Consider the following 17241-nt stretch of genomic DNA (forward strand, 5'->3'; position numbering starts at 1 on the left):
GGACACCCGTCAGGCTGCTAGACTAAAGCCGGCTCCGCGCCGTCAGCCGTCGAGATTCCTGCCCAGCGCCACATCCTCGGTCCATCTCCGAGCAGGGGAGCCTTTCCTGCAGAAGCCACTAACTAGGTTTCCTTAATGAAAACGCAGCACTGGTGCCCGTCACTTTTAAGACCCCCCCCACACCCTGAGTCGACTGCACGCTGCTGTGCTCTTAAGAGAGAAAGCTGAGCGAGCGCCTACGCCGACCCGACCCCGCCGCAGAAGCGCCCCGGTGACCCTCGGCCGGCCGCACACAGGCTTACCGGTGTTTCCTCTTCTTCTTCCTCGGCGGGGTGTCCACATCCTCGGCCGGGGCCGGAGCTATGATACTCGATTCTTTGACGCGAAACTCATACACCTGACAAGAGGCAGAGTCACAGGGCCCTGAGCGCCATGCGTGAGACTCGCCCGCACCAGAAACCTCTCCGGCTCGGCGCAGGCGCTGCCACGGGCCAGGGACACAGCGGGAAGCGCACGCTGACCCGACCCTCGTGCGGGGAGAGCGGCCGCCACCACGCTCTGGATAAGAGGCGCAAGGCTAGCCTCCAGTCTTCCTGGCTTGGTAGATCCACTCCCCGAAATACCTGAAGTCGGAAGGATCGTTTTTCTCAGTGAAAAACGAGATGAACAGGAGCTGGAGGATAACCACGAATGGTCTTCTGTTTGGACAGTGACGACTTGGTTTCCCTCTATCTCAAGTTCCTGAACAGTATTTTATCAGACGTGCTTACCTGTCGACAAGTTTTGGTCCCAATGAGCCTAGCAATGGCACAGAAATTGTCATAATATGTGCCAATGAGGACCCTGAACATCGAGGCCTCAGCACCACTCCACTCCACGTTCTCCGGAGGCTCAATGTTAGGCTTCATCTTAATTGGCGTTTGACACCGAGAATTTGCTTCTAGAAAACCAAAGTTAATAAGCACTGGTCAAAAAATGACAATTGGAAAACAGTATTAAGAAGTAAAACCACGGGGCCTGGGTAGCTCAGTCGGTTGAATGTCTGCCTTCAGCTCAGGTCATGATCCCAGAGTCCCTGGATCGAGCCCTGCGTCGGGCTCCCTGCTCTGTGGGGAGTCTGCTTGTCCCTCTGTCCCTGCCCTCCACTTATGCTCTTTCTTTCTCAAATAAATGAATAAAATAAAAGAAAGTAAAACTCAGGTTGTGCTTAAGAAAAAAGCAGGAAGTGAACCATCTTGAGAATAAACAATCAAGCCTCCCATGGAACACAAGGTTGGGTTGCCTTTAACACAACCTTCCAAAGTACAAGCTGAGGGGTGGCAGCCTGGCTCAGAGAAGCACGTGGCTCTCCATCTCAGGGTCTTGAGTTCATGCCCCGCATTGGGTGTAAGCTTACTTTAAAACAATGTAAATTGAGGGGGTCTACCGCTGTTACTCATGGTGTAAGTCACAGGCTGAAAGGACAAGGACAAGCCCAGCAGTAGAACACTGGTCGGGAGTGCCCATGGGCTCTCCTAATCAAAACGACCCCCAGAAGAGCCACCGGATTAAAGCAAACGATGTCCTGTCCAAGAAGGATGGAGAAAGGACAGCGACACCCCACCTGACAACACATGGGATCGTCAACCTTCCAACAATCGGGCAGGCAGTCCTCACAGGCCCGGGTTGGGGTGCGGGCAGAAATTCCGTTCTCTCAGATTTGTCCTTACGCCGAGAACGAACCCACTGAGCAAAGCGCACGACCCATCCCACACCCTTCACCCAGGTCTTACCGGAGGAGCTGGAAGTCTCGTCCTTTTTCTCCTCCTCCTCTTTATCGTTGTTCTCCCCGCCCGTCTCGGTCCCTGCTTCCCTGTCACTGTCTGTGTCCTTGGACTCCAGCACGTTGATGGTGGGGGTGCTGGGCCGGCTGCTGTTGGTGGGGAGCCTGCCTCTCCTGCGGCCGCCGGGCCGCTTCGGCGGGGTCTTGATCCGCTCCGCGGTGAGGGCGGCAGCAAACTCCTTTGCTCCCTCCTACAAAGTGAAAAATGTACACATCAAGGTCAAGTTCTACAACTCGTTTTGTTAGATGAGAAAAAAAGGATTGCATAAAGCAAGTTAGTCAATAAATATATCACAATATCCATTTTTACAAATCATTTCCATATCTAGATGCTCTTGGCTTTCTATCGGCTTTTGATAGTTCAAAACTTTCAGAAAGGTACATATATGTTCTCTTTGTGCTACAGGGGATGAAATTAGACAAGACAATTCTATGAGCTTGTGAACTATATAAAGTGATTGTAATAAGTTAAAACATAATATAATAATAATATAAAAAATAAATCTCTTTAAGTATGAACTTTTATGCGAAGAATCATACCTAATGTGCATCCAGAGTCATACTTTCCTATTTCAGGCTTTCTTAAGATACCTCTCTCCAATAATATTTAAAGTACACAAGAAGAATATAAAACAGAAACATGCCAGACTCTGTCACTTCCTGCCTTACTATTAAAACATCCCATTTTTTTCCAGTGAGGGATGCACAGCCCCCAGAAGATGTGAAAGGAGCCTGAGGAGCAAGGCTGTGAGCATTACATTCTGCATCAGCAAGTCCAATAATCCAGTCTTAGAGAGTATGAAACAACAGTAAGATCATGGATTATAGAGAGACCACAGAAACATCTTAGATGAGCCAAATAAAATTCTGCCTTTACAGAGTATTATAAAATAGTGCTCAAGAATTCCATCTTTAGTGGCAGTAGAAGGGAGAAGTTTGAGAGCAGCCAACAGTTTTACACTTCATTCTATAAAAACCAAATTGCTTAAAAATAGGATACCTTCTGCAGGTGCCATTCAATGAATCTTCTGTCCAAAATCCAACAGGCAATATATACCCATTTAGTTCCTAGGTAGGAGTGGCTTGGTTCAAAGAGGGGAAATGGTAAAAATAAGATAGTACCCGTAAAAAACAACTTTCCTACCTCATATTCTCCTAAACCCTTACCTTTTCTCCATCATTTAAAAAAACAAAACCTGTGGGACCGACCACCTGACTCAAACTACCATGGGTCTAAGACTTGAGAAGGGCTACGCTAAGGAAGGCTCACTGAGCTGCTGGGGCTTAGGGGGCTACCTGTGCTTCTCACGCTCATAAACGTGGGGGCAGGTGTAAGAGTCCTTGATCCTAAAGGCCTCAGAAGGTTGCCGAAGGGATTAACACAGACAGGCATAGAGTAATACGAGATTCACGAAGGACTAGAACGTGCAGTACGTAGCGGCTGGGAAGGAACCCGCACGGGTGAGCATCCCTGCCCAGTACACAGCCAAGTACGGGAGCAACAGTACCACGCTGCCTTCAGTCCGCCAGCAAGACTCCTCCAGTGCCCTCTGATCAGGCAGCGCGTGAGCTTACCAAGTGCTGGTAACACTGCGGGCCACACGGTTTGTTGTCTAGAGCCGTCTCTGTGTTCTTCCGCTTGTAAGTATTGGGTGTTGCATGAAAAGCTGCAAAATAAACATAAAATATCCAAATATAACTATATTTACTTTTTCATTTCCACCGTTTCAAATGGAAAAAGTCACTTAATACATTACAAACTTGCCAAAATATTATTTCCATGACAGAACTTTCCTTCAAGCTCTTACTGAATCATCTCCACATATTCTCCTCGACTCTCCCCTGGAACACTGCCACTCCTCCCCACCAACCCCTAACCAGGGAGGAAACAGTAAATTCTGAAATAATTTGTGATTCCCTATTTTTCTTCTTACAAGTATAATTGATGCACATAACTCTAAAGTCTGATTATGAACATTTATTTAGTCTTTAATATTTCCAGAGAAACTGATACATCCCCTCTACAAGGAAATCAGATTTCCTATTTTTACCAAAAGAATTCCAACATCTACAATTTCTTGATTTCCAAATGAAGTTCAACAATCGGCTTGTCAAAATGGAGAAAAATAGGACAGCACTTGTTAAATAACTAGTTTTTTAAAATAAAGAGGATGGGATGCCTGGGTGGCTCAGTCGGTTAAAGCAGCCGACTCTTGGGGCGCCTGGGTGGCTCAGTTGGTTAAGCGGCTGCCTTCGGCTCAGGTCATGATCCCGGGGTCCTGGGATCGGGCCCCGCATCGGGCTCCCTGCTCCGCAGGAAGCTTGCTTCTCCCTCTCCCTCTGCCTGCCTCTCTGCCTACTTGTGCTCTCTCTATCTCTGTCAAATAAATAAATAAAATCTTTAAAAATAATAATAATAAATAAAATTTAAAAAATAATAAAGCAGCCGACTCTTGGTTTTGGCTCAGGTCATGATCTCCGGGTCATAAGATCGAGCCCCGCATCGGGCTCCCTGCTCAGCGGAGAGTCTGCTTCCCTCCCTCGCCCTCTGCCTTCCCCCCTGCTTGTGCACGCTGTCTCTCTAAAATAAATAAATCTTTAAAAATAAAGAGGACAAGGGCGTCTGGCTAGCTCAGTTGGAAGAGCATGCAGCGTTCAAACCCCATGTTAGGTGTAGGGATTAAATAAATAAACTTTTAAATAAAAGGACAGCCTCAGACTACTGAAATTCAGTTTCTTCAGATCAGACACAATTCAGGAATCTAGTGAGAGCTTGTAGTCAGCACCCTTCTCCAGGAAACACATGGTCACATAAAACAGGTTCTAGAAAGAAGTGTTTGAAACTTGAAATCCCCAAAAAATGTGATAACAAAGATTCAAATTCTAGTACAAGGGCAAACTAAACATGAACACACAGCAGTGAAAACTTGCAGAAACCCTTGAGAAAGCCTACTTCCAGTTATTAAGGCAAATGCTAGAAATGCCCTGTTTAGAATTACACAAGATGAAAATTATCTTAATTTGGATAAAAGTGACACATTCATGAAACAAACGATTTTAAAAACATCTGTAGGGGCACCTGGGTGGCTCAGTCGGTTAAGCGCCCAACTTGTGATTTCAGCTTAGGTCCTGATCTCATGAGTCATGGGATTGAGCCCCAAGTCAGGCTCTGCACTCAACGTGGAGTCTGTTTTGAGATTCTCTCCCTCTGCCTCTGCCCCTCCCCCAACTCAAGCACATGCTCTCTCCCCCCAAAAACAAATACAAAAAAAAAAAAGTCTCTAAAAAGCCATACTCCTATCCACAGAACTTAAATGGGAAAGACAGACTGATGAGGGAAATAAGGGAAAAAAGACAAAGGTATGTTTTTGAAGTAGAAATTCAAGGTTCAAATTCTGTTTCAAGTGTGTGTTAGATTTCCCTGTGAAATGACAGACTGATACCACAACTAATTTAGCACTGGATTACATTTTGAACAGGTGAGGACCCCTAAAATACAAAGTCTGAGCCTATAAAAAGTTAAAGTCACAGCAGCAGCAAGGAATTACATTGATCCAAAAAACAAGATCTTCCTTAACCAGTTAGCAGCACAAACGGAGTGATCTATTTTTGGTAAAATTTGTTTTTAGTGTGGATGTCTCCCCTATTTATATAAAGACTGATGTTCTCGATTTCACCTGATCCAGTGACATACGAAGGCACACACATGCACAGAGGAGGGGGCAGCCCCCACCAGTCCTGGGCGGGGAGACGCCACAGAGACATCAGTCACACAGCACTCAGCAGCCAAGGTCTGGCCATGAAGGAAAAGTTAACACACTAATAATCAAAGGTACTGGGCGCCTGGGTGGCTCAGTTGGTTAAGCGACTGCCTTCGGCTCAGGTCATGATCCTGGAGTCCCGGGATCGAGTCCCGCATCGGGCTCCCTGCTCAGCAGGGAGTCTGCTTCTCCCTCTGACCCTCCTCCCTCTCATGCTCTCTGTCTCTCATTCTCTCTGTCTCAAATAAATAAATAAAATCTTTAAAAAAAAAATAAATAAATGATCAAAGGTACTTTATTATCAAAGGTAAAAAACATTCTTAATTTCACATAGCATTTAGCTCAAGAAAGAGAACTATTCTCCTTACTAGGCTTCCCTCAGAATTTCAAACTTCAATTAAGAAAACTAGTTCTTTATTATAAAGAATTCCCTCTTCTAGAAATGTCTTGACTATTTCAAAATACTTAATATTTTCACATAGGCATCTTGAAATGCTAGTATTTCAAATAAGTTATTAAAATATTTTTCAAGCTAAATATAATATGGGCGGAGATTATATAAAATTCCCTGATCAAGGGCGCCTGGGTGGCTCAGTTGGTTAAGCGACTGCCTTCGGCTCAGGTCATGATCCTGGAGTCCCGGGATCGAGTCCCGCATCGGGCTCCCTGCTCGGCAGGGAGTCTGCTTCTCCCTCTGCCCCTCCCCCCTCTCATGTGCTCTCTCTCATTCTCTCTCTCAAATAAATAAATAAAATCTTTAAAAAAAAAAAAAAATTCCCTGATCAAGAAAATTATTAGAAAATTGAAGCAAGCTGCTTTCTTTAAAACTTTACAAAAAGGAGAGAACATGGAATGTTGGCTTTTGGTTTTGGGGTGGTTTTTTTTTTTTTTTTGTAATTTCAAAAGCAACCTATAAAACCTTGATGAAAAATGTGAAGGTTTTCAAAGGCAGAAAGACCGTTGGGATAGACAGTCCCAGCTCTTCCCTATCCCTGTAAGTGAGTCAACTGGCAATTCTAAAAAATGGCTCCAAAATACAGAGTAGACCCTCAGGACCTTCTAATGTTTCACCAAGTAATGACACCTCAAACACCGAACTGGGGAATCAGAGAATTTCAGAGTTGGGACAACCTCAGCAATCACCTATTTCCAGTGGTGATTTTACAAGTTAGGAAACAGGACCAAAGAGAATAGTTTGTGTGGCTAGTTAGATGGCAGGTGTGCCGAGACCCTCATCCGGCAAGCTTGCCCATGGAGCAAGAGAAACCGCCCCTCTCCGTAATACAACACTTCCCTTAAATACTTCTTCAGCTGGTTGTCAAGTGATAAATATGACAGAATCAATGAACACAGATCAGTACAAAGTGTCAGTTTTATACATTAGCTTCTGCTCAAAGTACTGATCCTGTCTGCTCTGATTAGAACTTGGTATTAAGAATTCTTATTGAAGGGGCGCCTGGGCAGCTCAGTCCTTAAGCATCTGCCTTCGGCTCAGGTCATGATCCTGGGCTCCTGGGATCGAGTCCCACATGGGGCTCCATGCTCAGCAGGAAGCCTGCTTCTCCCTCTCCCTCTGCCTGCTGTGTTCCCTCTCTCACTGTGTCTGTCAAATAAATAATTAAATCTTTAAAAAAAAAAAAAAATTCTTATTGAAGAGGGGCACCTGGGTGCTCAGTCGGTTGAGGGTCCGACTTGGTTTTGGCTCAGGTCATGATCTCAGGGTAGTGGGATCGAGCCCCATATGGGGCTCCCCGCTTAGAGGGAAGTCTGCTTGAAGATACTCTTCCCCCTGACCGTTTCCCCACTCATGCATGCTCTCCTCACAAATAAATCTTTAAAACAAACTTCTTACTGCTCTACTTATAGTTGGAATCACATAAATTCTTGTGCGTATCACAGATGGCAGACTTGTAATACTAAGCACTTACAAAATGACTGGGTCTATGTTCGGAGCATGGGCCGGTAGTAACAGCAGGTCGCACCGGCAGCTACCGGTCAAGGCTCCTGTCTTCAAAGCACACAGTAAGAGGCTTTAGGCATTACCTCATTTAATCCCCACAAAATCCCCCAAGTATGAGGATTCTCATCCCCATTTTACAGATGAGAAAAACCGAGATTTAGGGAATCACTCCGGGTGACTTAAAATCCGAGGTTTAAGTCACTCTAATTACATGGCAACTATGAACTCTGTATGTCTGAATTTTAATCATTACACATCTGAAATACTAAAAAAAAGTCAACCATCAACTACAAACTATGGAATACTGTTTCTGAAATTCTAACCATTAAATGTTAAAAGCTCTACAATAAGCATTAATACAAATTCCAAAAAGAACAGACTTTTTTACATAATACCAGAAATGACAGACAGAACAGGGGTTTATGCTTAAAATGGATTCCTCTGTAGGGCATACAGGTAATAGGAAACCTAGCAAAACATTTATTCCAAGGTTCTACTTTTGATCCTATTTAAGCATATAAAATTTCCCAACCTCAATTTCCCAGCCTGCCTTCCTTCCCTTCCTATCAGAAATGTGTTACCTCTTTATACCCACCCACAGTCAATTCAGGAGCCGACCCTGGTTCCTCTAACAAGTGTGAAAGACAGACCAGGCCGCCCATTTTAGGCTGAGGCTTTTATAAAGAAATTATATGATTCCAAGTTTGCAGAACAACCCGTTTCCAATTTACAGAATGGATCAAGGTCTAAAATTTATTTGGAATACAAAGTGGGATTCATTCCCAAACTAAAGCCATTCATCCTTCAAGGTTCATTAGAACGCACAGGTCCCTCTAATGGAAAAGATCCATGGTCAGATACTGAGCTCTCGCTAAGATGAACTGCCAAACCCCTACCATCAAAGCATCTTCTTTATAGATAAAAATGGTAGACACACCCAACATCTAAATAACCTAGTATCAGTAAGGCAACCACACAGAAATAATAAGAAATATATAACAACCAAAAAAGGCCCTTTCACCCAGAAGTTTAAAAAATTCTCCCTTAAACAGTGAGTTAAAAAGAAGACATAAAATATTCCTTAAAATTCCTTATAAATAATAGTAATACCAAACATAAGAACCTAAGAGAGGTTGAAACAGTACTCTAGAGACAATTCATTTCATGTTAAAAGCATATATCCAAAAAAAAAGAGAGAAGAATGGAAACAATGCAAAAATCACATTCATAAAGAGAAAAATAGTAAATCTAATACAGTAGCTGATTCTCTGAGGGGAAAATACACAAAACAGATTCTCAAAATAAACCACCGTTTAAGCTCATCAAGAAAAATGAGAGAATGAAACATTTAAGAAGAAAAGAATTAGAACACTTAGATCAACTTTATACAAATAAATTTCAAAACCTGAAATAATATTTCAAAAGTGATCCAGAAGCCAAAAAAAAAAAGTATCTACTAGTACTAATATTACTTAACACTGTACTGAAGATACAAGCCAATGAAATTAGACAAGAAAATAAAATCATAAAGACTGGAAAGACAGAAATAACTGCAGACAGTTTACTTACATAGCTCAAAAGCTCTAATAAGAATCCACTGAGAAACTAATATAAACAGGGACAATTGATAAGGTATCAAGGTATAAAACACACAGGATTTAAAGAGAAAAAGCCAGGCAACAACCCATTAATACCTAGAAATCATTTTAAGAAAGAACGTACAAGAGCTACATGAAGAAAATTTGAGTTTATTAAAGGACACAAAAGGAAACTTGATCATATGGTTACACTTAATCCTCATTTTAAAATGTCAGTTTTCCCTTAGGTAATTAATAAATGTAATGGGATTCCAATAAACATACTACCTAGACTTTTTTTTTTTAATTAGACAAACTAAAGATTCTAAAAGTTACATTAAAAAACAAGCAAGAATAGCCAGAAGATCTCGGAATAAAGCCTCCTGGACAGAAAGACTCAAGGAACAAACGCAAAGGAAAGAGACCCAAGGGCACGTGGTGACGGGAAATGAAGGCGGCGGGTGCAGCGGCGAACGGGAACTTCCCGGGAAATGGTATGGTATGGAAGTAACTCGATGGCCTTGGAGGTGGAGGGGAGGGGTGGACCCAAAATTCTAAGAGAATAAATTCCAGTGACTCAATGTTAGATGCAAAAGAACGAAGCCTTAATCTGAGCACGGTGGATCGGGTTCACTTGCACTTGTGGGAAATGACGCACAGGTCCAGCCAAGGTGGTTCGCTGTGCGCGGTTAGTGCAGGAGTCACAAACAATCCAAATGCTAATCCCTAGGAACCTGTCAGTAAGTTCTCCCGTCTCCCACAGTGGGAAGACTACGCGGCTCTCCAGACAGGAATAATACCTACCAATATTCACTAAGTCAAAACAGGGAAAAGCCTGAAGAGTATGATACCTTTTGAATAGGACAGCCAGAAAAAGAGTATCTTTGCATTTTGCCAGAAAAAACTGACATGAGTGGTGTAAAGAATGAGGTACAAACTCTATGGATGAGGGAAGAAGTAGAAGGGAGAATTCACTGGACACCTTTTAATACATTTTTGAAATGTGTATCATGTGAATGATGATCTGTTTAAACAATGATGACTAAAAACAAGCCAGGCACTGTTTTAAGTATTTTACTGTGTAAATTACACAGAGTAACAAATTTAATCCTCACAACCAACAGCTTATGAAGTACTATGTTATTCTCCTCTCACATAGACAAAAACAAAATTAAAGCACAAAAATAAAATTAAATACGGTTGTTTAATAATGTCTTTACTGGCTCATTTTACCTATGAAAAACCTTTGGTGTGTGATATTTTGTCAAAATTAATGGAAAGCAATGAATACCTAGGGAATCTATCAAGGATGAATTATGAAGAGATTGGCTCTAGTGTCCAAAGAAGGAAAAGGGGGGGTACAGCAGCTGCTGGACCCACTGCTCCCAAGTGCTACAAGCGAGCAGCCTGCCATTCCACAGAAGCAAACGTCACTAAAGTGAAATAATTATCTATCTTCTTCCCAGCCTGAATAAGGAGATAATTATCAGGTTCAAGGTTCATCAAAATTACTCAAATCTAAAGATCACAATAAAATAACTCATGTAATAATGTTTAAAAGTAGTATCTTACTTCCTTTGATTCATTTGTACAACACAAAAGGTTCAAGAAATGCTGCATCTACGAACAAACTGGAGGGACCATTTCTCAGAGCTCCCACCTAACTGGTTTTGCTATAGTGGTATCTGAAGGCAACTTCTAATATTTTTAATGAAAATTATACATAGTTTAATGACTGTGTGTAAAGGTGAATTAAATGCAATTCAAGGCAACTATGTCAAGGGCTGTAGGAAGACAACAACTGCCAAGCCCGGATATTTGATCTTTGTCCAATGGCTGAAAAAAACCATGGCCGGCATACCAGAGATTACTAAAACTACGAAATCATCAAGATTAGGAAGGTGGTTAACAACAGCAAGGACATGGAAAATATAATAATTCTAAAAATCTACTTCAAATTTTTCTAATTGAAGGTAACTACACCACTAATACCACACACACACACACACTCTTAAATCATTTCCAGGTCAAGATACGTACCACACAACAAATTATGAGATGCAGCAAAAGTAAGTAGACAGAGCAAAAACTCAAAATGAGACAAGATATAGCCGCTTGGACAGGCTAATTAACATTAAGAGGTACCACCGGATAATGAGGGGAAAACTGCTGTAAAAAGACAGCCAGAGGAACTCAAAAGGGCCACTTAGCAAAGGGGAGAACGCCTTCACACAGGTCAGAAGCCCCTAACGGTGTGACCAGGCTACAGACGGTTGCACTAAAATGAATATGGAAGAAGCTAACCTTTATTAAATAAACTCTGCTTAGGAAACCAAGGAGATATCAAATATGTTTTCAAAATATGCGCCTCAAAAGTAGTTGGTGATTTTTAAATTGTGTTTTAAATGTTCCTGTTACCTGGAAAATTTCCTACAAAACCTCATTCCCCAGCAACGTCAGAAAAATAAAGTAGTAGTATACGGGACCTACTTAAATTTCATTAACAACATTTTATTTTTATGCTTTCCCTGTACCCAAATGCAGATTTTTTTTTTTTTTTTTTTTTTTTTGAGAGAGCGAGCGAGAGTGAGTTGCACGGAGTGGGGGGAGGGGAGGGCGAGGAACGGGACACAGACCGAGGGAGAGAGAGAATCTCCAGCAGACTCCCCGCTGAGTGTAGATTCCCAACTCAGGGCTGGATTTCACGACCCTGAGACCATGACCTGAGCCAAAATCAAGAGTCAGATGCATAACCAACTGAGACACCCAGGCTGCCCCCCAAATGCAGATATTTTTAAAAGTAATTTCCTCAGAGCACCCAAAACAAAACAAAACAAAAACCCACTAAATAGACAAGAACATATATAAGCATCTTTTCAGCCAATTTCTTATTCAACAAAATCTGTTCATCAATATCGCAGTGTTGCTCTAGGCTATCAGCTAATTCACAGTAATAGCTTTATTACAAAGTAACTGCTTGGTTAGCATTTATGGAAAAACCACTGACCTCTATTCCAAATTAGTGGAAGACAGGTGGTTCAAATTAAATACGTGCAAATGACTTCACAGCAACCCTCAAGCAACAAAGTACAAAAGAACGATACTCTGATCCTAACATATTTTTCAATCATAACTGCCAGATTAAATGATAAATCCTAGTTATAATAAGTGACAACACTTTCCAAGTTGCTTTAAGACATAACTCCACAACAAAGATAGAAAATGAAAACGTACAATAACTGCACTTACGATGTAGGAAGCAGTCATATTTAAAACATCGCCTACAGAAAAGCGTATGAAATGAATGCAGGCTTTGCTCCCTCTGAACAGATTTAGCATTTGGTCCGTCTATGTTCGGGGTACATTCAGGAGGAAGGGCGCCCGGGAGCTGCTGTTCGGTGAGCTCTTTATACCTAACATTAACCAAGAAAAACGCAAGTGAAGCTAGAGCAAAAACTTCCTCTCTGAAAATACAGTTTCTAAACGGTGCCGTGTATTCTTTGTGATGTTCATCTTGCCCAAACACACAAGGAAAGCTCTAACCCATGACAATCTTTATTTAGATGAAGAGCCAATTAAAAATTATGCATGGTATATCAAAAATCAAGTTCACGGGCAGGATTCAGATCATGAAAAATGTTACTATATTAATTAAAATAAACTTCAATGACACTAACGTCTCTGCAAGTGTCCAGAGAAATTCTCCTCTCCACGTACGACCGTCAATGACGTCGTGTGTTCACAGCGCCTACGGTAACTGTCCTGAGCAGAGCGCCCCAGACACAGGGTTGAGAACCCTGCCGCAGTCAACAGAGGAGGCCTAGGGGCTCATCAGCTACATCAGTTCTGTTTCTGATAAACCAAAATGCTGAGCTGCATACCATACATGCAAGACTGCCTCAAAAGAAAAATCTTACTTTTCCTTTAGTTCTTCTGCTGTGCCCTTATCTGGAAACATTGAGGAAATGGCTTCAAAAATTTTATCAGAAGGAAATTTCCGAGGTGGGTGGCTTTCTTTATCTAAATGGGAAAATATGAAAGGGAAAAAAGATGAAAGTAAACAAGTTTTCAATCCTTCCTTCTCTCCACACAACTACATCTAACACAGCCGATTTCCTAAGAAATTATCAACTCTGTGTTTCACTTATTTCTGACGTACATCACATGTATCCATGGAGTGCTGGTGAGCCAAACAAAAAACTCAAAATCAAATATGGAAAGTCTTAGGCCCACCCGGAGGCAGAAGACCCAGGTTCTAATCCCGGATCTGCTACTGACTGGGTCTGTGACCTTGACTGGCCACTATCCACTGGGGTCTGTTTCTTCACTGTAAAACCAAGGAGAGAAAGCACGTGATCACGGCCTGTTACATAACCATTACACTTCTTTCAGATTGAGGTTTTTCCCCACATTCTTCTATGCTGTTTAATAATGTGCTCTGCCAAGTCTCCACCAGCTACGGGCTCTGGCTTGGGGTCCTCTACTTTTCCGATAAGCCACCACTAGCGAAGGGGTTAAAAGCATGGGCTCTCAAGTCAGTCAGAAGGGTTACCATCCTAGTGTTCTGGGTTCTGTTTCTTCCCAAGAGTGTAACCCTAAGTTCCTTAACTGCACTAAGCCAGCCTCTTCAACTATAAAATAGATCTGACTGATGCTAACAGAAACCTTGTGGAGCACAGAGGGTGACGGGCCCATTCACTTATACGTAGTCAATGATCAACAGGTTATATTATGATGATTATGATGATTACCCAGCAAAATCCCAAAAACAGAACCAGTTCTTTTGTAAGCCAAAGGAAATAAAGACGCCCAAGTGAGGATGAAATGTTACAAAAGATATTCTCATTTTTGATTCTATTACTATCGATATGATATTTCAGAAAAGAAAAGAGAAAGGAGGAATTAATATCTGTTTGTACTTTATTAGTTTTTGAAAAATGCTGTCGTGACTACACACAAACCTAATAAACAGACATACCATCTCTGTTCTCCTCTAGATCTTTCTGTTTTTCTTCTCTTTCATCAGGATCATCTCCATCATCATCATCATCATCATTGTACTGACCAAGAGCATTCACCAACTCCACAAAAATTTCATCATTTATAAACCCACATTCTGAAATTCATCAAGTCAAATATCAGAAATACACAGAGGGAAGTGGTGATGACAAAAGTTTACATATGCCTTTTCTAACCTGGAAGAAACAGCCAGGGCCTATTAATGAGCACTAGAACATCAAGGTTAAAATGAGGCGGGAGATCATTTTCAAGACTGGCCTGAGGCAAAGTTAGAAAGACTTTATCTTCAACACCTGTCACTTTCTCTTTAATTACAGCCTCGCCCATAAGTTTCCAGTGCCCACTGCTCGAACCTAATTCACTAGAAACTAACTGTGGCCTCAGCCTCCTCCCAACAGCGCTTCCCAAGAGAAGGGACAGTGATGATGTTACACAAGCCACTGTGCTGCCGGACACCTTGTCGGGGTCTCTGGGACAGGAAACACAGAAGCCACAGATGCAGTGGCTGAAGTGCAGGTCCTGTGGCAGCTAAGTAGGGCGTCCTTCTGAGCACAGGGCCTTCTGGCAGCTAAGTGGGGCGCCCTTCTGAGCACAGGGCCTTCTGGGGCCCATGCATCACAGGGCAGGGCCCTGACCCTAATCTTACTGTGAAGGAATCTTAAAATCTACAAACACCCAAACAACTCTATTTAATTTACATGTTACTGGCATTATAATGTGTTATAACCAACTATGCATCATTTTCAAATAGCAAAAATGAATTCTTCAATTTAAAAGTAGTTACGGAAAACATTAAAATGTTTAGGCTTGAAAACAGGCCCAGGCCAGTCCAGCAAAAAACTTACTTTTGATGTTAAAAAAAAAAAATCTTTTTCATACCTATGCTTAAAAAATTCAAAGTATCTCTCAATTCTTTGGCACTTTTTTCCAAGCGAATAAATACAGGGCTCACCTCTATCCCCATGTACTTTTCCATCATAATTTTTTATTAGTTCTTCAATGAAAGTCCCATCCTGGTCTAAAACTTCATCCCCCATGTAAGGAATGTTATGTAAAACAGTTTCATCTTCCACCTAAAAATAAAAAATACATTTTAAAAGCAGGCTTATCCTAAATATCAAAATATTTTTTAAATCAATGTAATATAAAATACTATTTTTTTCCTAGGTAGATGTCTCTACCCAGTTCTCCAGATCTAAACTAAATAGACAGCAAACTCTAAAATATAAAGACCCCTCCCACCAATAAGAATTATCTCAGAAATCAAACTGTTTCTAGGGGGAAAAAATTAAGAAAAAATACCCTATTCACCTAATCTAACATGTCATCAATCATTTAAACTTACCATTATTTTATGCACCTCAAGAAAGGAAAAAGTATTGCGTATTACCACATGAACCAATCAATTTTAAGACACACCCAGTGTCTTAGAATTGATGAAATATGGTTTATCGAAACCACTTAAAACAGCCGTACAATAGAATATAATAAATATAAGGATTTCTAAACTTCACCTGATGGTCTAGCTCTTCAGAGACCTTCAATCTAATAAAAATCTAGGGGTTGTAAAACAGAGTATTGTAAAGCTTATGCCAAACAGATCTGCTCTTATACATAAAATAAGAACATTCTACAATTACATACAGTATTTCAATGCTGAGAGGAACAAGATGCCTATCCAAATTGATCACGCTAAGCAAGATGAGATATGAGTTTATGAAGGTTTGGAAGACAATAGGGGAAAAAGAAGGCGCTAACTTAGCAAGGAGAGCCAATCCAAGAAAAGTTCAGGAGAAGGGAGAACCTAAGAACACAAGGGACTGGAAGCAGACACGCATGGGAGGGAGAGACTCTTCAACGAAGGATAAAAAAGACAGGAATGCTAGATCAAGACTAGAGAGTTCTGAAGCCCATATTTAAAGAGAATAAAGTGAGGACAGGTCTGCCTTTGGGTTAAAGAGAGAATTTTAGAAGGATAATTCTGATAAACAGAGTGGCCTGGCTAAGAGGAGAGGACATGGCAGCTGCAGCCAGTGTAGGAGCCTCAGGTGGGAAGCACGCGCAACAGCGAAGAATACACCAGGAAAAGGCCACGAGACACACAGGGGACCACCACATAAGAGCAGGCGGGAAAAACGAAGACAAGGAGAAAATCTCAACTAATCCCCAGATAACAAATTTAGGACAACTGCAAAGTTCAGAAAGACAACAAAATCTCAGACAAACAGGGAAAAGGGAAACTGGGAGAGAAAGTACATAAGGGATATAAATTAAAATTTTAATGCACTGATCTATCCAGAACCAAACTTACATACAACTAAAGAGTCCAGTTTGCACCACATCTCACTTTCATTAATACCATTTAAACTAGGAGTGTTAATTTTTTTGGATAAAAGCCAAAATTAAGTCACAATTGGCTACTCTGTCTTCCTAACTATATCATGTAAGCTTTGCTCCCCAAAACATATCCTAACCATAATAAAGACAGTGACCAGCAAAACCCATGGGTAATTCTAAATAATACTGACAACTTTAAACACTATATCCTTTCAGAATTTTAGTCTACAAAAATAATGAAATCTCCCATAAGCTCTTGCAATATAATTCTTAAACTAAATGTTTTTGCACGAAGTCGTAAATACACGAGGCAATTACAGAAGAGCATCTGAAGTTTATCTTTAATCTCCCACTGTAAAATCTTTAAGTTACTAAAGACATTAGAAACATCTTTTAAGGGGCGCCTGGGTGGCTCAGTAGGTAAAACGTCTGTCTGTCTTCGGCTCAGGTCATGATCTCAGGGTGTTGGGATCGAATCCTGTGTTGGGCTCCCTGCTCAGCAGGGAGTCAGTTTCTCCCTCTCCGCCTGAACCTCCCCACTCGTGGTCTCTCTCTCTCTCTCTCTCTCTCAAATAAATAAAATCTTTTAAGAAAGAAACATCTTTAAAAAAAAAAATCTAGGGGGCACCTGGGTGTCTCAGTCGTTAAGCGTCTGCCTTCGGCTCAGGTCATGATTCCAGGGTCCTGGGATCGAGTCCCGCATCGGGCTCCCTCCCACTCCCCCTGCTTGTGTTCCTGCTCTCGCTATCTCTCTCTCTGTCAAAT

General features: G+C 41.6%; 1 protein-coding gene across 5 annotated transcripts in view; it reads right to left on the reverse strand.

Annotated features, from left to right (window-relative positions):
• Positions 1-17241, reverse strand: part of EZH2 (enhancer of zeste 2 polycomb repressive complex 2 subunit) — a 39666-nt gene that overhangs the window by 8267 nt on the left and 14158 nt on the right. For 4 of the 5 annotated variants that reach the window (XM_044920281.1, XM_044920280.1, XM_021693048.2 and 1 more), the window contains 8 exons: positions 15092-15212; positions 14099-14236; positions 13038-13140; positions 12370-12533; positions 3398-3489; positions 1773-2013; positions 771-940; positions 303-397 (listed from right to left, as the gene is read on the reverse strand). In XM_044920281.1, coding sequence (XP_044776216.1) covers positions 303-397; positions 771-940; positions 1773-2013; positions 3398-3489; positions 12370-12533; positions 13038-13140; positions 14099-14236; positions 15092-15212 — 1124 coding nt within the window. Of the gene's footprint in view, positions 1-302; positions 398-770; positions 941-1772; positions 2014-3397; positions 3490-12354; positions 12534-13037; positions 13141-14098; positions 14237-15091; positions 15213-17241 lie in introns of all 5 variants that reach the window. The other variant, XM_021693049.2, reaches the window with a different exon arrangement.

This window comes from Neomonachus schauinslandi, chromosome 12 (assembly GCF_002201575.2).
Source record: "Neomonachus schauinslandi chromosome 12, ASM220157v2, whole genome shotgun sequence".
In the NCBI taxonomy this organism is placed as follows: Eukaryota; Metazoa; Chordata; class Mammalia; order Carnivora; family Phocidae; genus Neomonachus; species Neomonachus schauinslandi.